At 36.5% G+C, this 24,267-nt stretch overlaps 1 protein-coding gene across 2 annotated transcripts in view; it reads left to right on the plus strand.

Moving 5' to 3' along the window:
• The window catches only part of CDKAL1 (CDK5 regulatory subunit associated protein 1 like 1), a 381,816-nt gene that overhangs the window by 268,788 nt on the left and 88,761 nt on the right, over nucleotides 1-24,267 (plus strand). For both annotated transcript variants that reach the window (XM_039712037.1, XM_039712038.1), the window contains exons 12-13: nucleotides 6,969-7,149; nucleotides 23,170-23,232. In XM_039712037.1, the coding sequence (XP_039567971.1) occupies nucleotides 6,969-7,149; nucleotides 23,170-23,232 (244 nt within the window). The remainder of the gene's footprint in view (nucleotides 1-6,968; nucleotides 7,150-23,169; nucleotides 23,233-24,267) is intronic.

Here is a 24,267-nt window from a genome sequence, read left to right on the forward strand (position 1 = left end):
GATCAACTTGGTGCCGGTTCTCATAATACGGCTGAGTTTTTGACGGGTATTATATCCCTAAAGTACACAGCAGATGGTATTTATTAGAGATTGAATGGAAATGAAGTTTAAGGATGTTGAGTCTTAAGTCGCTCATTTTTTAATCATAAAACAATAATGATCTGAAGTTATAAATCTGTAATGAAGTTCTATAAAATGTTTATTGTTTATGTGGAGAGTAGAACACCTTATAGTTGAATTAAGTTGGTCCAAGCCTTAACTGTTTGGTTTGCGTTTTTGGTTTGGATTTTTTTAAAGTTGTTTTTTTTGGAGGGGTTTTAAGGAAAATTGATAATGGGAAGTATTATAATGCTTCTCCTAAACCATTTGGGCTACATCTAGTAGGAACTCTGGCAACCTTCACAATAATTGTTTGAAGAGAGTAAAACCATGTGTACTCTTTCATCCTCAGGCAGTGAGCCATGCTAATTATGAGATATACTTTTTATCTAGGTCACTATTCCCTGGTAACAAGGACAGCCCAGTCCCTACTCGCACAGAGTCCTCCACACCTATACCTTCTCAAGCTGAGTTCTGGAAATCAGGTCTGCTTGCTGCCTCCAGGTGTCATTCAGCCCAGTTTCTGAAAGAGCTCTTCTGGGGGCAGGAGGTGGGTTGGGAAAAGAACAGTCATTAAAAATTACCTGTTCTTGCTCCCAGTTAAACTCTGAGAGCCGTTGGATTGTGCTTCTTAAACACAGATACAATTCTACAGCCTGTTTAGGGTGACTTACATTAAAACCACAAATGACTCCAAAGTCAAGCCCAACATATTCAGCTGCACTTGTAAATCCATTGGACGTCGCAGCAGATCACAAAGCTCAGGTGTAACGTGTTCCCTATGGAACCACCAGCAGGAGCAGCTTCGAATGCTCTGTAAGGTGTGAAATGCCAGAAGCAGGCTACATCCCCTGATTCTCTAGCTGTAAGGCTAGACTTACTGTGTAGTTTCTGCTACCTGTGAAATTTGAAGTGTTTCACTATGAACTACCTCCAAATTAACTGGTAGGATTTAATGGTGTTGCCAACTCTTTTCCCAGGTACATACCTTCCTTCAGGGAAATCTGCAAGAATAATCTGAAAAAATATATTGAGGTTTTCTCTGTGGTCCTGTCTGGCTTTCGTTTTTCTGTTTTATTGGTTTTTTATCAAAGCAAAAGCATAAACAATATGGCATTACAATTTTTTTCTGGTTTGTTGTATCTTGGGCATCAATTTCAGAGGGATATGATCGAAGCTGTGAAAAGTTCTTAAAAAAGTAGTAAAATTACATTTTTTACACACATAAAATAGACTTACTTAAACATGTGATAGTATTCGTTGTCTCAATAGTTGAGCAAAAAGTGAGTTGACTTATAAATGAAGCCATTAAATACTTTTACATGCAGTATCAACCTAGTTACCTTTTTTGCTTTAATTCAACCAAACTGAGGTGAAGCAGAACTGATTTGTGAGACAACCTGGAGTTGTCGTACACAGTAATAGAGAACATATTGAAATATTGGAAATAAGATAATTTCTTATATCCTATATAATTGCTATATAAATTCTCTTAAATATTAATGTTCCTGATATATATAGCTGCATTTTAATAAGGTGTCTTACCAAAGTATAGTTTATATCTGGCCATAAAGCTCAGTATGTTATCATTTAAGAGACTTTGCACAGAAGTGTTTATGACATGCCTGTTGTCATTAAACCAAGGTACTTTCCAGTTTTACTCCATGTGTAAATCAGTTCAGCAATTGATATGAGGATTCAAAAGAACTTCTTTTTCTGACACAGAGGTTCTGAACTCACACATCCTGGACTACTTTTAAACACATATGGAAAAGATTACCAAGAAAAACATTTTCAGTGGATACCCATTTATTAGATGCCTGTTCATCCATTGTGTAATTTAGGGTAAATCGTAAATGGGAAAGGATGGAGAACTTCATGAATTATGCTCAGGTTTAGTCCCCCAACTCTAGGCACTTAACTTAGGTGTGTGTTGTCCTGTGCTGCATTCATAGTCCATGGAGAGAGAGAGGTGCTGGAGGATTTCAGAACAGAAACAGGCTGAATTCCTTTCTCAAAGTGTGGGGATTTTTCCATGGCTTAATCCTCAGGTTAATCTCCATATAGCCAAGAGAGAAGCAGGGTGAAGTTTCCTGTTGTTCCTAGACGGTGCTTCCAGCTGAGCAGTCTGTTTCTCTTGTGCTAGCTCCAGTTGGTGTGACTCCTCAGTGAGCGATTAAGTTGAAGTCAGAAATCCCACAAGAGTAGGCCTCATGGAGAAAAGAGAAAGAGGGGGTGAAAAGGGCTTCTGGAAGACTGTGTGTGGTCACTGGGAAGATGCAAACACATCCCTCAGCTCCAACACAAAATGGCACATTGAGATGCCTGTTAGGCTCTGTAAATACACTTGAAAGACCAACTCAGATACCTTCAAATTATTTCATCCATTAACCTAATTTCATGTTCTCTGAATGGGCTTGTACTGCAGAAGCGTTTTAAAATATAAAATAATGCATGATGCTGAAATAACATTTCAGAGTAGACTGGTTTTATTTTTATAAAAATTCAGGTTTTTTTCTTAACTTTTTAAAATGCAAATTTCTAATTTGTGAATCAAGAAGTTGCTATGTCATCACACTTTTTGTTTTCACTTTAATTACTATAGATTACACAGGGAGTTCTCATACCTTTCTATAAAACTATATAGTGTTTTCTTTTTATTCATATTGCTATTTATTCTAATCCAGTATTTTGTTAGACAGTAAGGGATGGAGGTAGCTGGTCTTGCTTAAGAGCAAATTGGTAGTTTTAAGTAATTTCTGGATTTAAGTGTTAATTGATGAAATGGAAGTGGGAATAATATGTGATCATGCAAAAGAATTTCAAGTGGTCATGTGAGTAGCTGAAGGTGTTAATTTTAGCTCCTTTACATAATTTCTTCCTGGAACATGGATTTGGTTTGTAATGGTTATTGCTAAAGGAAATGTTTTCTGTAGCTAAAACCATATGACGTGGTCCATGTAACAAGTGAATTTTAGACATTTTCACAATTTTGGTGCTGCTTTTCTTAGAAATATTGCTCTGTGAAAATGGGGATGGGATGGGGGGATGGTCTTACTGTTTTATTTTTGTCAGCTTTAATTCCTTTTATCTTCTTTCTAAGTCACTTGTCCATGACTTGACTTCTGGGCATCAGTCAGTTCCTTGGGTCTGATTTTTTTCTCTGACCCCAGAGGCTGGCTTGGTTCCTCTTCAGGCAGAGGGTAGGATGTTGCTTTTCTTCCGTATTCTTTCAAACACATCTTGTTCTTCCTTTCTGTGAGGTTTGGATACCTGTGCTGTCAGCACTTGTTCATGGGTGTGTTGGCCCTTACAGCATCACACTAAAACAGATGTGTCTTCATTGTAAGGTGAAGTAGTTGCTTCTTTTTGGGTGGTCAGAATTACCCGGGATGATTGGGTTTGCATTGCTGGTCTAGTTCAGAATGGCAAAACATCAGTCTGCTTGAGTAGATGGAAGGGATTTATATATGTAGAGGGACATAGGGGAGAAAGTAAGTATTAGGGCTTTTTATCTTATACATGGTTTACGTATTCCTCTAGTTCATCTTGTTCTGAAATTCCACAGTTTCATTGTAAAACATCCCAATTGAGAGTCAATATGTTGTAGAGCTTGTCTCCTACACCCTAAAAAATATTTGTGGAAACTGAATAGTTGGGCTATCTGTAAATGAGTTCATGTAATAAATGTTACAGGGGATGTTCAGCAGTGTTTTCTTTGCTTCAGAATAGATAAGCAGCATTTGGTGTAAAATAATGGTAATATTGGCTGATGCACATGAACTTGTTTTTATGTGATTTTGGATCATATTTCATAGAGCAATTCTTAAACATCATCTGAATCAAACTAATAAAGAGTTTTGTGCTACTTTCTTTTAGGCTGTCAGAGAAAAGGTCACTTCAATTTTCAAGTGTGTATGTGTTTTATATTTTTCCATAATTATATCTTTTCCTCCTCATTTTTCATTAAGAAATTATGTTTCACATGTGGAACTAATTCTACATATTTTTGTTCATCTCTGCTTTGAAAAGTCTTTAAGAGCTTGATTTTTGTCATTTTGGACTTTGAGTGAAATCTCATGCTTTTCTCCCTTTTTTAAACTGCTTGTTAAACAATATAATCAGCAGTGATATAAAAATGCACTATGCAATGTCATATTTTAGGCATTTACACTGGATTGAACTGTAATTAATTGCTGTTGCTGAATACACCATGGTCCTTATTCTCTTTTTGTACCCAGGCTTTTCTTTGTGTGTAATAATTCCATCTAGGAAGAAATCTAATTACTAAGATAATTAACACCTTATCAGCAAATGGAGTTCAGACATTTGTAGAGTTTATGAATTTTTAAAATATGTAATTTCCTTTTAACTGAATGACAACTGGTGTTATGGAGAAAAAGAGCATATTTTATTGTATCTAGCTTGATTGGACCTTATAATTCATGTTGCTATAGAAACAACCAGGCCTTTGTAAAGGATGGTATTACTACTACCATTGGTAATAAATGCTTTGACTGTTGCCAATAGTGTCATTAAAATGGATAAAATAACTTCATTATAATGGTTTTGTCAAATGTAATGAATGTTCTGTTCATGTTCTGAGAAATGGCAGCTGATGTTAGGTGGCATTGGTTTATAAAGTAATGTACTCTTTCTTCCATGAGCTTACAACTGCTGCACAAGGTATTTGTGTATGAACAAAATCATGTTTCAGAATGTGGTGCTGCTCTCTTCACTCAGTCCTTAAAGATAAGGAATTTTATTGTTACTTGATATCAAGCAGAAGTTCATATCTTGATGTTTGTCAGTCTTAAGAAAGCAGCAGTGACTGAGGGTGCTGAGCCATCAGCTTTGGGGATTTCTGCTCTGCTGCACAACATCCAGATTGTGCTTCCCACTTAGGGCTGTTGGATCAAGTCCTTGAAAATGTTCAGTTATATAGTGGTTTTGATTTGTTGTGCAGATGCCACCTTTTAACCTCAACTCAGATGATAGAGTCTGAATTTGTGAACTCAAAAGGGAATTGATAGAATTTGGTTTCTTTGCTGGGGATTTTTCATAAGAAAAAGGTGAAATAAGATTCTATATCAATTCCTGTGCTGTTACCTATATGTCCAGGCACAGTCTAAAAGGAGGCCAAGGCATTAATGTAAGCTCATTGCCAATACTTGAAGAAAAAAAAAAAATTAAGTTTGGGGGGGAAAAATCACAAATATATTCATTACCATGTACAATTTGTCTGAAGGTTGTTGTGGTAGATATAAGCTATGGTCTAATATTGTACCTAATAAAATTAATAAGAATGGTATTCTCTCCTTTCCTCTTTTGGGGTCTTTTGCCAACAGGCTTTCCTTTTCCAGTATAACTCATTGTTTCAGAAAGTTTTTCTTTCAGTTATTCAAAATCAAGTTTCTTCACTCACTATAATCACAGCATCATTTTTTTCTGTGGTGATGTATGTCTAATATGAAATAATAGTTTTCTTTGGCTATCTGAATGCTTTATAAATGTAATTTGGGATACATACACTGACATTCACAGTTCTGCATTGTCTTAACTGGATGAGGGGAAGAGAAACCTTCCATCCATTTCTTTAGGTTAGAGACAGTCTTGGAGACCCCTTGTTAACCACCAGTGTGAACTTTGCTTGTGATAGTTGTCTTTATACCATTCACCCCTAAAACAATCTCTTTCAGCTGTTCCCTTGCCTGTGGCCTATATAAGAGCTGTAGTATTATTTAGATTGGAAGGAACCTCTGGAAGACATCTCATCTACTCCCCCTCCTTGAAACAGGGCCAGTTCCAAGTTAGATACCACCAATATTTGTGTAGAATTCTTACTTTTCCCCAACATTTCTGCAGTTTATCATGTTACTGGCAGCATGGAGTGACCTCTGCATTGTGGAAACAGTCTCATCTGTGTCAAGAGGGAGCACTGAGTAGTATGTGTTTCTGCCTCTCTCTAGAGGATGCTTATCATTATTCCCACTCTACACAAAGCTCAGTCTGGGTGCAAGCCTTGATGGCTTCTCCAGTATCTACTGGGGAAGGTGTTCATGCCATGTTCCCACCATGTCCAAGATGGTGATAGTGGCACAATTTCAACTCAAGCCCCCTAACTTCACCCTCTTATGCATCTTTCTGTGTCTGTGGGCTGTCTCTGTCAGCTGCCTTAACCTGATGTGTGTGAGGGATCTGCATATTTAGTCCAAGGGGAATGGTTAGGAAATGTTGACCTTGCTTAAATAACGAGAGAACTCACTGCCTGTGCATTTGTGAACTTAAGTATTTTGTTTTCATTTTTTGCTTTAAAGCAAGGCATAGGCTGATGTTTTAGAACACTGAGTTAAAAATTAACTTGTGACTAAAGATGTATTTTTGGCTCCTAAGCCAATTGTGTTCAAATTTGCTAGGTGATATGACATGCCAGACCCCTCTTTCAGACACCCTGTTCTACTTTGATAGCAGCCTTATAAAACATTAAATAGTTGACATTTTCTAGTGACTGAGTCTCAAAAGGTTTACATTTTATAGATTAAGCAATCAGAATTCAAGAAATAACAAGATGTGCTGATTACCTCTAATTTTGATTGAAGGAAGAATTGATCCAGATGTTTTCACTCTTCTGTCACAATCCTAATCCAGTATTTGCTGCAGTATCTATTACTTGTGCTCTCAGCTGAGCACCAGATCCATTTCTCATTACCGAGCAATGCTGTTAAAATCTTTTTTTTAACACCAAGATACTTGTAGGTCTCAATTTCTGTAGATAAAGTTGAAAGTTATATGTCTATGTACACTAGCTTTTAAGGGAGCAAGACTTCTACATGTCCTCAATTAAGTGCTTCTTTCTACTTCCTTTACAGAGTGCCTGGAATAACAATTGCTACAGACATCATTTGTGGTTTTCCAGGAGAGACAGATGAAGATTTTCAAGAAACTATGAAACTTGTAGAACTGTACAGGTTTCCAAGCTTGTTTATTAATCAGTTCTACCCACGTCCAGGAACCCCAGCTGCAAAAATGCCTCAAGTTCCAGCTGCAGTGGTAAGATCCATTTTCAGATGGCTTTAATACATCAAGCATGTGCACAAAAATGTGTATTTTCTGCAGAACTGTGCCACATTCAAATGAAGGATTTTTTCAGTCCAGTAAGGGAAATGATGCTAGGCTAGACCACTGGAAGTGTTTTCATATATAAATGACTGTTCAGATTGTGAGGAAGGGTAATACAGTGGTTATAGTGGAGATCTTGTCTGCTTTCTGTCAAGTTTGGGGTGAATGACTACCAAGAGTAGTAGCTGATTGTTTACACATAGTAATTTTTTTTTCCATTTTAAGATTTCTGTGACTCCAGCATTCTCAAGCTTATTGTGAATAATTATGCAAAGAATTAATAACAGTGATTAATAACTCTGATTTATTTGTCAAATATTAAATTCACAGGCCACATCTTCTTGAGACTGTCCTTATGCACTGTTCATTTACTTCCTTCAGCCTGAAGGTTAAAGGCCATTAATAAAATTGCATCTAATCCTTCCTTCCTTCCTTCCTTCCTTCCTTCCTTCCTTCCTGCCTGCCTGCCTGCCTGCCTGCCTGCCTGCCTGCCTGCCTGCCTCTTCCAAAAATCTCATCTTAAATTCCAAACTGTTTTTATAAAGAAGGTACATGGCTATTGATTGTATTTTGCTCTATATAAATACCTATTTATAAGCAATAATGATAGCAATCATATCAGAAGGCATGGTTTGATTTATTTCAAAAAAATTGAATTTGTTATTTTTGTAATCTGAATCTCAAAACAGGAAAGTATACAAGATTGATGCCTGTAGTAATTCAACTCATTACTGTATCGTTTTTGTGAGCATAAATAACATTTATATTTCCTTTCAAAGTAAGAATGAAAGTCAACCAGCAATGTAAATAAATTTAAATGAAAAATCTATTTCTTTCAATTTATGTATCTTGGTACACCAACAGAAAGTCAAAACAATATATTGGAACTTGTATTCCTTTGCTTATGTGTGTGAAAGCTAAACAAAGTATCTCTGTTTACTCTCAGTGTATACTATGAATTCCATAGAATGTGTCAGCTGCTTGGAAACATAAAATAAGATTATATCTGGCTTCTTCAGTTTGCTGTTTAGTGTAGTGCAGCTTGAGCAATTGATTCCTTTATTATAGATTATCTCATAATGGGAAATTGTACACTTTCAAATATAAATGCCTGCTGTTGAAGTAGTCTCTTTACTGTAACCGACTCACTATTTGTCTTAGTCTTAAATGCTTTTTAGATATTTTGATGCATGAAAAAAGGTTCAGAAATGTAATTTTTGGAAGGTAGGAAGTTTAAAAATCAAAACATTGGTTTGTGTTTCAGGTTTGTGTTCCTGTGCACAAGTTCTTAAGAATGCCATTTTCACAGGACGTGCAGAGAGCTTAAGTTAATTTACTCACTTCTGCTTAACTGGGTACTTAAGGGAAGACAATCTGTGAAGAGATAAATTATTAAAAGAATATTAGCTTTTCTGTAGTTAGAAGTATTACTTGAAAATGGTAATTGTCCATTTAACCCAGTTTTACATTCTTTATTCTTATTTGTAGCACTAGTACTTATTGCTTTCAGTGAAATAGAACCTTCAAAGAAGATGGGGCCTCTAATCCAGGGCTGATGAAAATCTGTAATTAATAGATTTTGTTTCTCTTTTTTCTTTTTTTTTTCCCTGTAGTCCTTCAAAAATCCTGTGTTATGAGATCCTTTGTTCTTTTATCTCTTAGTAGAAATGGAGAGCAACTAGTCAAACAGAGCAGGAAGAGCTTGTGCTAATCTCCTATGTTTTATATTCACATTACTTCTAGACAGCAGCTGACGGTCCTTCCTGCATAACCAGAAATGGACAGGCATTTTATTTGTTATACCTTGCTTAGAGTAACTTATATTTCTCTGCTAGGAAAAGGAAGTAGGACACAACCATCCACTCTGACCCTTTCATCTTTAAATGAAATATTATCCACGTTAATGAATGCATTTTATTGCATTTGCATTGGGTAAGAAATAGCACATGCACTGCCATACAGCTGGTCTGTGCAAGTGCCTCAGCGTGCACTGGATCACCAGTCTGCACTTGGGAGCTTGGTGCTTCCACGAGATGTTCATAGCAGTATCCACTGCAGTGGATCTGTTGGTAGGATTTCTTTATGGGAAAATAATTTTGTCTGTACAGATATTTTTAAAATATCTGTTTAAAAAAAATGTTGAATAAGTGAGCAAGTTATTTGACAACTCTTATTCTTCTTTTCTTCTTTGTTACTTTTTTTCTGAAGGCTGAATATATTTGCTATGTTATTTCGGTTTTTAAATACTTCTGCAGTGGACAAATCCATTGCTAGTTGCAAACTGCTCCACTTTAGTGAGTTCCTCTTCAGCAACTCTGACTCAAGATGGCTTTGGTCGTTCTGCCCAAGTATCACAGCTGCAATAATAACATACTTGTCATGTGAGTTCCTTTTAGATTAGCTTTTTTGAGAAGATTTTACCACTTGTAGAGACAATCTGTAGAGTATGAAGCATAGTAATAGTTAGTACTTTTATAATTTTAGTGGATGGTTTTGATGATGATCTTAAATATAATTGCCTTTGGAAGAAAATCCTCATTTGATATTATCTGAATAGAAAAAACAATCAGTAGGTCAACATGGAATCATCCCGTCACATAGATAATTTATCACTGAAAGAAAGCCTTAAGGCACCGATATTTTGCTAAAAGGGCAGATGACACTAATCCAGATGGACAGTTCTGCCACCATAAATTCAGAAAAGACAGCTAAGGCTGCAGGCCTTTCTTATTTCTCCTGGAGAAAAAATGTCCATGGAGAATCAGACATCTGTCTGAATGGTCTCGTCATTTCATAACCATCAATTAGATTATGCTTACCACTAATACTCTTTCCAGTTTAGAGAAAAGTTAAAACAAACCTAGGCATGATTTTTTTAAAAAAGCAGTTATGGTAATCCTGAGTCATGCACATGGAAAATGAGCCAAGTTGTTGTCCAGAACTTAAATGCTACCCTTTTTTTTTTTTTTCTTTCCTTTGCCCCCATTTCATCCACCTTCTGCTAAATGCACTGTTTCAGAGATGAGTCTGGATGCTCCTTATGTCCAGTGGGTTGAAAATTCTCACTCTGAAATGTGTTAACGATGAAATGCTATTTTGTGTATTGTTACTGCTGCTATTGTTGTTATGTATCTGAATTTCTCAATTTCCTTGCTGCTTGTAAAAGTGGTGGTGCTGATAACTGCATAACTCAAATTACAGATTCTAGCTGAACTAGTAGTAAGAGTCATGTAAGAGAACATTACTTGGATGTGTCTGGTAGGGAACTCATGTTTAGTTGCATTGCAAAGGATCAGAATAATTCTAAGTGTGAAGGTTACTTTTTTTTTCTCTAAAATTAAGAGCATGCAATACCTTACATTTTGGATTCTCTGGTCTTTATTTTTTAAAGATAGCTATTACTCATGTGGGGACTTGCAAGGTTCTTTTTTCTGTCCAACAGATTTGGTCCATCACAATTACTGAAACATTAGGGGAGATTATAATCTCAGGACAGCTTGACTTTTGTCACTTGGTAAATACATGATGAAGTAGCCATTTTGAAAATAAGGATCTTAACAAGGTACAATTAGATTCTAGGTTCATCTCTACTGAGAATAGAAAATGGTAGCTGTTTTGAGAGCAGTAATGTGACTGCAGTTTCATGATAACACTGCTATCAACTGCAGTGTGGATTCTAATTTTTCTGTATGTTTTTTCAATAGTGTAAGAAATTCGGTTTCAATTATATATTCACTTTCTCTTTCCTTCTTTCTTTCTTTATATCACCAGATAATTACATTGCTTCGAGCTAGAAAATTTTGTCATTCAACTATTGAACATTTCCTTTAATTCCTCTGAAGTGTCTTATTAATTTTTTCTCTCTGTATTAGTTGTATTAAGCACTATTCTTACTATATTGAGGTGGATAACTGATTTACAGACTTCATAACTGTCCTGGTTTTGGCTGGAATAGAGTTAATTTTATTCCTAGTAGCTGGTATGGTGCTGTGTTTTGGATTTAATGAGAATCATGTAGATATCACTACATGATATTTCTCGTTGTTGTTAAGTAGTGTTTATACCAAGTCAAGAACTTCTCAGCTTCTCATGCCCTGCCAGCAAGAAGGCTGGCAGGGTACAAGAAGCTGGGAGGCTGGACAGCTGGGACAGTTGCCCCAAGCTGGCCAAAGGAGTATTCCATACCATGTGGCATCATGCTGAGTATACAGAGCTGACCAGAGGCAGCTGCTACAGCTGCTTGGTCACCCTGAAGACTTAGAAAACTCACACACTGTTAGTACACTCACCATTATTAGGAGAAATAAATATCAGTGATCAGATCTTGTATCCCACTCCATTTAATCAAACCATCACTTAGATCTGTTCTCATATCTCCCAATTACAGGAATTGTACATAATGCACTAGGAGATTTTTTCCATAAGGATAGCATAATACAATATACAGCTCAGTGCTGTCTGCCAGACAAGTTGCTTTTGATCATCTCTGCGGGAACAGAAATTTTGAGGCCTTTGTTCTATAATGGCTACTTATTTTTCTTAGACTACTTTGCTTTTACTTCCTTCTAGGAGGTCTCCAAGAAGTTTCATGACACCCTTTCATGACTGAGTGACTGCAGATCCACCATGTCTCTCTTTGATTAGAATTCTTCAAGACACTAGAAATAGGCATTCTTAAGTGCCAGTAGATACAGCGTGGTGTTTACCTCTTTTGCTGGATGGATGGATATAGGTTTTTTAGTTCTGAATCTCTGCACACAAACTGCTGAATCTTCTGTGGAAGCTCATGTGCTCTTACCTATTTAAAAGACATGATTTTCCAAATGTTGCCAAACTGCCCTCTCAGCGTCACTGAAAAATAACCACTCACTCCTGCATCAGGCAATATTAGCTGTCCTCTGCTTCAGCATTTTTTAATTTCAGGTATCTGGACAACAAATGGAATAGCATTGCTTGTGCAAGGGGGACCTTTAGCCGTGTTCAGAGCTCTAAAGGAAAGGAGCACAAGTGGACCTTGTAGGTGTCCCACCAAAGAAAAGGCTGGTAAGCAAGATGCTAAGCAGACAGTGAGAAAAGATGACAATTGAGGACCACTCTTGCCTTTGAGCATGTTTCAGACTTTAGCAGGTAGTGATGGGGCACAAGGTGCTTGGGGAGGCCAGGGTCGGAGATAAAGCAAGGAAAGAATTCATCTGCTGTCCAATATGGATTTAGAAATAACTTGATAAGGTTTCATGTGATACGTAACAGAACCAATGGCACTGTTAAACACTTGAAGGTTGAGAGAGTGCAGCTTCAGGTGGACTTGATTAGTTAATGTGATTTAAGTTCGCAGACAGGAAGGTATCATCTCGTTTCAAATTCTCACAGACACAGCAGAATCAGTAATACTTATTGTGTCAGATTAATGGTAGCCAATCCAAAGATCATGAAATAGGATTATGTAGGGATATTCTTCTAAAATGAAAGAGGAATGCTGTGGAGATCATAAGGTGGGAGAAAAGAAAAGTAGAAAAAGAAACAATGCCACTTATTCAGCAGTACTGTTACTCTAGTGTATTGTCACTATGAGCTCCCCTGTTAAGTGCTGTGACTAAATGGCATTACATGCCCCAGGAATTGGATGCAGCTGTGATAACTGCTTCTGGTGTATCAAAGTTTCTTGGCCCCTGACACACATCTCCCCTCTCCAGCACATGCAAGAATGCATGGTGTAACATGCAGAATATTTCATGTGTAAGAGAAGCCAAGACTGATTAATGTCTGAGTTTGACTGCTAAACCTCTGTACTACAATTTGTTTTTCAGCAGTACACTTTTATTTGCTGTTTGCTATTCTGCTGGGATAAAAATCTCAGTGAATATTTTCATGACACCTTTGGGACCAGGGAGTTAAAAATGTGAAGGCTGGAGGGGAGTATAGACTATGAAGAAAAAACAATATATAATTCTTCGTTTTTTTCACCGAACTGTTGTAGTATTCCAAGCTAACGTATTCCAGCAATTTGCTTTCTAGTAGTTTTATTTACATCCATGTTCCCTTATGATTTTTATGAGAACATCATGTGAGGTACTGTAGAAAGCCCTACAAACCATTGGTAGCTATGAATTCTCTCATCTACAAACCCAGTTATTCTTTGACGGGTTTTATTTTGATTGGTGTGTCTGTTGGTTAATGCCATATCAATGTTGGTTCCTTTTGTTACCTTCTAGATGCTTAGCAATAATTATGGATTATTTCCTCCCTGTTTTTTTTCCCAGTAACTCCATAAACTGGTTGACCTGTGAAAGCCTGGTTCTTCCTTTGCTCTGTTTAGAAGATGGCCAAAACATTTGGCTGTTTTTATGCTGTATCTTTAAATCTACCCCAGTGCTCACCATTCAGAATGTAGCCAGAAATTTGGGTTTTTGCAATGAATTCAAAGGAGCATAATTACCTGTGAATAGGGGTTTTGTGGTTAGACAAAACTACTAAACAGAATTTTATAAGTGTTTACAGACCATTTTATTTTAGAGCTAGAATCAGCTCACGCTCAAACCACCTTCAGTTATTTGACCAGGCTCTGAAATGAAAATCTGTTTTGTTGTTGTGGGAGACAGTTGAGCTGGTAGGTTTTAAAACTGGTTAAACCCTTTTTGAGATCTATAAACGATCTGCCTATGGAGCTGCTGAAAATTCAGTTCATAGCTGAATCTGGGGAATGAGTTAAATTGCATGGCAACAGCTGGACAGTGCAGAGTCAGACCCCCTGAGAAAGGACGAAAGTATTTTTACTCTAGCCTGGAGCTGTGGCTCTTAAATCTTACACTGGTGTAGAACAGAAGTCTTGTGCTTTTGTGTTGCTTGGGAAAACAAGTCAAAATTCAAAGCAGGATTGGAAATGCACTTAGGAAACCAGCTTGGTTGGTGTTCTACTTTTTTAAGTTTTGGTGTTTAGTTTTTGTTGATTTTTTTTTTTAACAGCAGAAATTGGTTGGAATGAAAATTACCAACAACTTTGTCATAAACTTTATACAAATCCAAGTTGAAAATTAGAGCATCTTAAAGTAAAGCGCAACTATGAGTTCAGTCTAGGCCATGTTGTTAAGAAAAATAATTGGAAATTAAAATATGGAGAATATACATAAGGAGGAAGAGGGGGAGTTCTTCCTAAACTTCATTGTCAGGCCAGAAATAGTTACAGAATTTTCAAGAATAATGAAACTGCTGTTAACTTCATGTAGCTTTGTTGACTGATGCTTGCAGCCATGTGCAGAACATATGTTGTATAAAAATAGTTTTGGAAAGTGCAGTCCTCCAAGATTTGTAGTGGCCATGAGCATTCATTAGCCATCCTCCTTCCCCTGTAAGTCTGTCTGAAAACCCTGATGGAATTGTGAGACTTTCAGTTGAAAGGAAGCTGAAATAGCATGAGGAGTTTTTAACACCACATACTCCTGAGCTGAATAGAAGGAAGGGAAGATACTCTCAGAGATAAGGTAGAAAAGCCTTTGATTTTAAGAGAGAAAACGGTTTTATCTCCAATCTACTGTTTATTCTTCTGTCTTCTTCATTGGTTCATAATGAAGTGGAAGAACCCTGGAAGAAGTCTTAACTGTGCCTTTTTGTAATTTTTCTAATTTTTGCTTGAATTACATTTAGGTAACTTTTGTAAAACTGAAACAAAATGCTATTTTTCAATTTGGATTTTTAATTTATTTTATAATCCAGACTGCTCAGAACTAAAAACAGTGCCAGCAGCTGTAGTAATTAGTAATAGCTTATTCCCTGAAACAAATATAGGCATCAGAACAGAAAATTTTCAAAATTCCAGACTTCTTCAAATGAGAATGTGGTTTAGGTATAATTTTTTTGTAATTTAACACAAAGAGCAAATTATTTTGTATCATGGAGGCAACTAAACTTGTCCATGAGTTGCAAATAATGTAATGTTTATGATGGCCTATACAACATGCTTTGGAGTGAAAGAAGACTGAAATATCCTGAGGTGGGTTCTTGGTGACCCTTTCTTGAACTTCATCTGTCTTTGATAATCCAAGTGCACTCCCTCAAAGCCATCACAGTTGATCAGGTCACTGAGTGCTCTGAAACTTCTGTCTTCCACTGTTTTCATTGCTGCACCTGCACGTCTGGTCATTGGGCTAAAAATCTTGGAACCTAGAATTCCTTAACACCTGGAAGTAGAGTGGAGGACTGAATAATAGATGAAGATAAAACAGTGAGAGCAGTTTTTGTGTGTCTAGTGAATTCATGTGTTGTAGGTGGTCTCTATCACACAGCCAGCACTTGAGCACTGCTCCTCACAGTTTGTACCACACTGTACCCTCTTCAGCACTTTCTGTTCTTCTTGGAAGGCTGGAAAACTTGGTTCTTTCAAGGCTTCTTGTGTATGGTACAGCACACAGATAACCTCACCAGTTCATTAAAAGGAAAAGAGTGCCCTGCAGACAGCTTTATCCTGGGCTTAACATATCTGTAGATACAGATACATATTTTAATATTACATTTCATTACTAAGATGTAGTTTGCAGTTCATTCTGGTTGATATTGTTGTGTAACTAGCTGCAATAACAGTATGTATTCAAAAACTGTCTATCCCTCATGACCAATCACTTTATTTCTGGTTTAGTGTCAATCTGATTGGAGATATGGCTGATACCGCAGGCCAAGATTCAGCTAGATCTAGATTGTTCTACAAATTGTTTTGACCTAAGCAGTCTTCCTAATCAGTTATAGTGGCATCCTTAGGAAATACCCACCTCATATATACTGTGAATTTTCTACATGAATTTCAGATATAAAAATCTATCAGAAGCAAGAGCATTTTATGAACTACATCAAATTTGTGGACCCTCATAATGAACAAATGCTGAAGGCTTTTTCTGAAATTAATAATTGCTTTGTACAAGTCTTCAGAGTAAATTTTGCATAATTTATAGAATCATAGAATTGTAGAATATCCTGAGTTGGAAAGTTATTGAATCCAACTTCTGGGCCTGTGCAAGACATCTCAAGGATCACACCCAGTGCCTGAGAGCATGGTCCAAATGCATCTTTGAACTTCCTCAGACTTGCTGCTGTGACCACTTCCCTGGGGGACTCTTTCCAGTGCCCATCCACTCTCTGGGTGAAGAGCCTTCTCTCCATATCTAACTAAACCTCCCCTGACTCAGTGTCATTTCCTCAAGCGCTCTCACTGGTCACCACAGAGTAGAGATCAGTGCCTGCCCCTCCTCTTCCCCTCACAAGGAAATTGGAACTGCAATGAGGTCTCCCCTCAGTCTCCTCTTCTCCAAGCTGAACAGCCCAAGTGACCTCAGCTGCTCCTCACGCAGCTTCCCCTCAAGGGCCTCCACCATCCTCATGGCCTCCTTTGGACACTCTCAATCAGTTTATTGTCCTTTTTATATTGTGTCACCCAGAACTGTCCCCAGCACTGGAGATGAGGCTGCCCCAGCCCAGAACAAAGTGGGACAATTCCCTCCCTTGCCTGGCTGGCCATGCTGTGCCTGATGCCCCCCCGGACACGGGTGGCCCTCCTGGCTGCCAGGGCACTGCTGGCTCAGATTCACCTTGCCATCAGCCAGGACCCAGGTCCCTTTCTGTGGTGCTGCTCTCCAGCCTCTCATTCTTCAGTACATACATCCAGGTTTGCCCCATCCCAGGTGCAGAATTCAGCACTTTGCCCTTGTTAAATTTCATATGATTGGTGATTGCCTAGCTCTCCAATAAAAAGTGACAGGAATAACAAGCTTTAATCATAAGAGAAATTAAAGTCTCTCAAATTTACCAGAAGGAATAAAATTCAGCAACATTTGTGAAATATATGGGTTTGAAGTGTCTGTATTACATAGCTAATATATGGGAGGTAAGAAGGAGGAAATTGCAATGCACATGATTTAATTGAAAATGTATCCTTCGACAAATTATTTTCAGATAGGTTGGCAGATGTTCTTATGAAGATTCTAGCTGGATTTTGAAAATGTCTGTAATTTTCCATAAATCAGAATCTCTACATAAAATGTAAAATAGACTAAACCATAATAATTCATGTCGCTATAATCCTGAAGACAGTATTCCTTTAACGTTTGCAATCATTTTATAGTATTAATGATCAATAAAGCTGTGTGAAGTTTTATATATTTTGCTCTTTTAGACAACAAACATATTGCATGGAGTCACAGAACCATGCTATGGTTTTTTTTTTAAAGAATCCTTCTGTGTAAAAAAAGTATACAGAATATGCATTATGAATCTACAGTTCTGTTGTTAATTGGAGCTGGAAAAAAAGTCCACTATCCTGTAACATTGAGGAACATAAACTGTGAACTGCTGAATAACACACTACACACTAAATTATATTTTCCATGCATGGATCAAAAATTATTAGAAAATTATTTCTTAGAGCAAGCTGAATGTTTGGGTCAGTAGCTGAAGTAGAACAGTGAGTCTGTTTTAACATAGTAATTCAGGTAGGTTAGGTCAAAAATACTAACTACTCCCCAAATTATTTTCTATGCTTTATTATGGATGGGATCAGAAAGACAGCAATAATTTCAGTAGAGGTGAGTTAGTGATAGGACGCAGAGAACTTGTCGGGCCTGTATTGTCACTTCTTTCAGAGCTTACAGGGCATGGATGCAAGTGCAGAATGAACACTGGGTATGATTTTATCAAGAAATCTGGCTGGGGCACAAGGTTTTTTTTCAGGATCATTTCTAAGAGGCTGATGCATTGAATAACAGAGGTCAAAGAGAATGGTTCAGTGGTTTCTGATCACTTTTTTAAAAGCTGTTTTGCAGACCAAAAAGCAATCTGCAAACTTTGATAACATGGTGGTTCCAGTGGCTTGTCTCATATCTCTGTTGTGGTTATAGGTACACAGATTTAATACTTTATGGATTGAATCTCCAAGCAAGGCTTTTAAATGTACCTTGGTTGGAGTAGTTGCTATTCTTCCTCTCTTCTTGGTGTTTTGCCAAGTAATTCTGTGGAGATTAAAGTTAGTCCACTGGGTGTCTTTAGGTAGGATGCTACCTGCTTCATTCTTATTTATGAGTTCTGAGTTTGGAACTTTTTAGTTTTGAGATCACAGGTGTAACATAAGGGAAAAGAAAGCAACATCCATTTTCTGATCAGCAAAAAAAGCTGTGTCTAAGTCAGAGAATGCCATAACACAAAACGTGTTAGAAAGAGCCGTTTCAGAAAAGAAAGATCCAATCTCATGGTTTTGTGTCTGTTTTTCTGGAGCCTCTGTGCTTTCAGTTATACTGGGAAGGGAAACTGTGAAAATACTTGTAAAGCTGCTTAATTTTTCTCCCAAAGTGTATCAAATTTGTAGTTACATTTTTCCCTGATTCACTAAGTTTAATATGACTTTAAATGAAATAATTCATTAGAAATACAGAAGGAGGTAAAGTGGTTTTCCAGACTTGTTTGAAAGAAAAACTGAATATTGCTGTTGGTTGTTAGCATGCTTGAGGATAGGGGTGAGATGCTTTATAAACTTCAAATTAAATAAGGTTCCTGTGGTAAAATAAAATTATTTTTTAATTCTGATCCGCAGTATGTAAAAGAGAAATGGGGGAGATGATTGGTAAGTGAGGGAACAGAACTGAAATAAAGATATTAATCTGATTGCCTTAACAAGTTATTATTCACTGTACTCATGAAGGAAGAGTATTTGAACAGAAACATGTTCTTGTTACTGAAGGCAGCCCTGTATATTGGAATGATTTTAAATGTGAGCAAGAAAACAAAGACAAGAGAACTTTGCTGGCAATATGTTGATGCTGAGACTTTCAGTGGAACTGCTGGAATCTCCAGATCTGTCACAATATTAGGCTGGAATTAATAAGACCTTTCAAGGTGAAAATAGGCTTTATAAAACTGAAAGTTGAGTCTAAAGGAAAGCAGTAACAGCTTCATATTGGGAGTAATTTTGTCCCTTTTATTCCTAGATGAAAATCTGAGAATATTCCATTTAAGTAGCTTCTAAGTAATCTGTAAAACAAATACCTCATTGATATTGTAGTTCTCCTTCACAATAAACATTGCAGACCTATGACACCATGCTTGAAAAGAAAGCAAACAAGTTTTGGGCTATGTTAAAGTCATCTGAAAGACAGGTAATTATCACCTGAATATGAAAAGAGGATCATGAGATAAGTCCAATATACATGTGTGAGCCTACAGTGTTTGGCATTTGTTATAACTGTTCCATTTGTAAAATGATTTTTCTAAAGTATATTCTGATTATAAAAATTTATTATTAGGATACCCCTACTTTTACCCTATTTTCACACCATTATTTGCAAAAAAAAAAAAAATTCTAAGGTAGTCAGCACAAAATTCTATGCTGGTTTACTTGTGCAGAAAGTATTTTAAATTGTTTTAGATTTCTTCCCTACTACGTGGTTTGTTGAGTTTTTTGAGGGGTGGTTGATTTTTTTACATTCTGTTGTTCTTTAAGTGATATTTCATCACTTCTACATTATTCTACAAAAGTAGAATAATAATCCACAGTATAGACCATGTAAGGCATTAGAAAAAGTTTTATTATTGCTAAAAAGCAGTGCACTAGAAAAAGAGTAAAAACACCAAGGTTCACTAACTCAGCCTTATTGGTGTATAGTCCCAGACTGTTGTCAAAGGAACCTTTATCATTACTTTATCTTAAACATATAATATGCATATTGGATGACCATTATCCCTTTATTAAATTCCAGTAATCAAAAAATCTGAGGCCCAGCAAAATGGGAGAGAGAAAGGAAATAAATAGAGCAAAGTGTATGTTACTTGCATTGTGTATCTGCTTGCAGGATGGGGGAAATAATGAAATTGTGGTAATGTGTTGTTTCCTCTCTACTAACATTGACTGTGTGTTCTGTCCTAAGAAATGTCATTAGTTGATGTTGGTGTCTGGTTCTTATTTTTATAAATCTCTTGGACACTGCCTGTCTTTTCAGAAGAAGTTAATTACTTAGGTGCATTTTAGTAACAAGCTTGAAATAACTCACTTAGAAAAAATATTGATTTATTTAAGAAAAACCTTCCATCCTGGCATACTTATGTGTACAAACATATATAGTTTTACCGTATTTAACTCAGTCCTGCAGCAGCATTTTAATTCACTCTTTATCAGATGTTCACATACTTTTCCTGATAAAGATATAAGAAGTCTCCTTTTTATCTCCTATATAATGTGATATTTTTACAATTTTTTAAAACAGAAAACTGAAAATTCATTTTTACAGTCATATGCATACATTTTTTTAGTGGCTCACATCAGTATAGGATCTGAATTTCTGTCTTTATCTCCTCTCCCTGCAGTTGTTTCTTTAAGTGCTGCAAACTAAGGGCTATCTATTCCTGTATGGCAAGCCTGAAAGAAGTGCAGGAATAAGCTATGAGTCTGATGTTGCTATCAAACTCCTGGAAGGTCTTTTCATGCTAATTTGGAAAGAAAATTTTTTTTTTTTTTCAGAAATAATTAGAATATGTCCTCTGTAGGTCTGTGAGCATGTTTGAAAGCAATAGTGCTGCTGCACGTGGAGCAATATGATAAGATTGTACAGTTGCCTAAGTTCAGAGAGGGTTTTTGAGTGGCTTTTTATGATGTAATTTTGGCAACATTATTGGTAGAGAACAAAGGACTGGAGAATCAGAACACTGAAGAAAAAGAGCAGAGAAATGGAAGTTTTTATGTTGGTCAAAGGGTACTTTAAAGGGATGTTGGACTAAGCTGAGGGAACATAAATAGGGGTATGAAGCTACGTCAATGGAATAAATTCTGCGTAGATATGTGTAAATAGGTAGTTTGGGGACTGAAATAGTCCACTGGAAGTGATGAAAGAGAAGGAGCTTTTGGACTCCTTCTTTTCCACTGTAGCCTCTAGACATGAAGAGGCCTGCTTTATCTTCGCTCTGTACTGCATAGAGGTGAGCTGTGAACCATGCTTCAAAAACTTATTGTTCATACCGTGTGACTCATGCCAGCTGTAGGAGTTGAAGGGATTACCATTGGAGCAGCATGAATTCCTTGTCCTGTTTGTGTGTGTTTTGAAATACTACATATATTTGGGTTTTAGAGATCTGAGTTAAAGTGTGTTTTTTGTTGTAGAAAGACAGAAGTTATCACTAAGGAACCTTAACTCTGTGCTTATGGCATTTTTATCTCTATGTATTCAGATTCCATACAAAACAGTTAAATGACGTTTAGGTTTAGTTCAGCGAAGCCTATTGGACATCCTGGGAATTTTGGGGCATTTCCTCATCTGCATCTTGAGAAGATTCATTGCACGTTTTTCTCAGTTAGGAATTCCCAGCATTTCCCCAGTCAGGAGAGTTTTGATTTTGTACAAAAAAATAAAACTTTTGTGGAAAGGTAGGAAAGAAACCATAATTTTGTATAATAATAAAAAGTTGAAGACTGTCAGTGTCTTGTGCAAGGGAAGCCATCTTCACTCTTCGTCTAGCTGAATGTGTAACCAGCATTTAGGCGAGAGTCTGAGGGTGAAAGATGGGTGGTTTTCCATCATTTCGTTTTACTGACTGTTATTAAAGTAATTGCAGTCAAAATTAATTACAGGAGAAATATTCTTCAGTACAATGAGCAAGACTTGGACTTTTTCTGGATTTTGTAGGGCTTTCTTCCGAGAATGATTAGTGGGGTTTCCATAACCCAAAGTCAAGTGCTTTTGTCTTCTTTTTGCATGATGCTACATTAAATTAGGTTTTTTCAAGCAATCTTTTTAGCAATCATTTTTGCATATCTTTTTAATTTTTATCACATTTCTCCAAATAATTTTTATAGTACTTTAAGTACTTTGACTGTCTACAGGTGTACTACCAGAAAAGAAGTCATTGTAAGTTGCTTAATGTTTCTGTGAAAATAAAAACTATGTAAAGAAAGAAAATACATAGTTCATATTGCATGATCAAAAGTTGCTAAATTGTCCTATAGTTTCCAGAAGTTAAAATAAATTCTGCAGTCATGCAGCTGTCTATTTAGTTCCCAGCATGCTGGAAACATAAACAGATCTTTCCAGCTTCACTGGAAAGCTACTTTCACAGAAACAATGGCTAAATAAGACACTGGTACAGACTACAAGCAAGGAGTTCTTGCAGTTCTCCCCTTAACACATTTTCCAACATGCAATGATTTGCCTTCCCCAGCTATGGGATAAATAAACACTGATTTTGACATAATAAAACTTTGAACTGATTTGTGACTCATCCCTGCATTAAAGACAAAGGGTGTTTTTCTCCTCTTCCTGGCCACCCTCTATAGGATACAGCTGAGAAATTCTATTTAACATCCGCTGAAATTACTGAAAGCTCTTTGGCTAAAATCAGAAGTTGGATCAAGCAGGTTTTGTCTTTGAACTATGCTCTGAAGAGAAGAATTTTTTTTTCCTTTGCCTTGGCATTAAATGAGATATCACCTATTAATTTTCCACAATCAAAGCAATGAGAGTATTAGCATCAAAAGAAATCAACAAATAATAAATTATTCTTCTTCAAACTGACTTCCTTTGCACCTGATCTTCTATAAGGCAATACTGCATGTACATGCTAGAATAGTAGACAAGTCTTTACAAGATTGCAGCTTGATCACTCAGTTTTATCTGTATTCTAAAATATTATTTATTATATATTGTGCAAAAATTAAACCTAGTCTGAAGTGTTTACACATTCCACTGATGTTACACAGATTAGTGTTTATTATTTATTAAGGATATTTTCCTTAATATTGTTAATATATATGTTAATTATTTCCTGTAATATTAAATATCCTTAATCTGCATACACTGCTGTTCATAACTACAGTTTCATTAGCAAAGTGGGGAGAGAATGTGTTTGTACCTGCATACAGCTTTTTAATCAGTAGCTTCTCTCTTTCTCCTTTAACTTTTCTAACATGGCTTTTTTATTAATAATCCTTTACAGAAAAAACAGAGAACAAAGGATCTGTCCCAGCTGTTTCATTCATACAATCCATATGATCATAAGGTAAGGAAAAAAGTATACTATCTGAGTTTGATGTTAAGAAAAATTCCGAACATTTGTGGTAACAATATTTCTTGTTCAATTCAAAATTCAGGAGAAATTATAAAATTGAAAGCACTGTGCATGTTACTTAAATTTCGCTGTCACATAAGTGTTTCTTTATTTCTTTAAGCCAAGTTTGAAAAGGTGCATTTTCTGATTTGTGGAACTAATGACTCGCATTAACCTCACAGAAGTATAATTTATAGACTGGCACTAAGTCCTGCAAAGTGACCACATGTGGTATTGGATTCCCCTCTTTTTTTTCCTCTGTGTTTAGGAACTGGCTTACCCTAGAGTATGTTGCTTAGCCTGTTGTGTCAATTAGGCCCTGAGATACGTGATACTAATGAATTATCTATTGATCACAAAAGCATCATTCGAAGAGGCTGCTGCGTGAACAGCCTGGTGGTTTTCTGGGGGAAGAAGCAGAAACACGCATCATTATAACTTGTTTGTAACATCTGGGGGAAAATAAAAAGGTCCTTTCTCATTGCAATGTGAAATTAAAAAAAAAAAAAAAAGTTGTTACAAGAAGATTTTGGAGAACCAAGAGACTGACATCACAGTATTTCTGTGCTATAGCTATGTCATGGTGTTCTTCTAGACATTGTGCAGAAGACAGCATTAAGCAGCAGATTGAATGGAAGGAATGTTAAGTAGGTTTTTAAATATTTTCATGGAGTTCCTCCTATCTTTGATGCCTCTGTGGGCATATTCTTTTAACAAGTGCACAAAACCCTTTAAAAATTTGTCAGCAGTATGAGATGTCTGTCTTTGCTGCTTCTGTTTTGAGAAGTGTGAGTGATTTTGCAAGTATCCATTAAAACCAACAAAGATTTGAAACATTTCTGTTGTTGTTGTTTAGATTGCAAAGTTTTGAACTCTATCTCTTCTTTTCCTGGACATGTACCAAATACATTGGAAAAAACAGCTAGGTTTTATATTTGTGAGAAGAAGGTGGCAGAAGTGTGTATGTGCATCTATCTCTTTGTAGGA

The sequence above is a fragment of the Passer montanus genome, unplaced genomic scaffold, assembly GCF_014805655.1.
Source record: "Passer montanus isolate IOZ18808 unplaced genomic scaffold, ASM1480565v1 scaffold26, whole genome shotgun sequence".
NCBI lineage: Eukaryota > Metazoa > Chordata > Aves > Passeriformes > Passeridae > Passer > Passer montanus.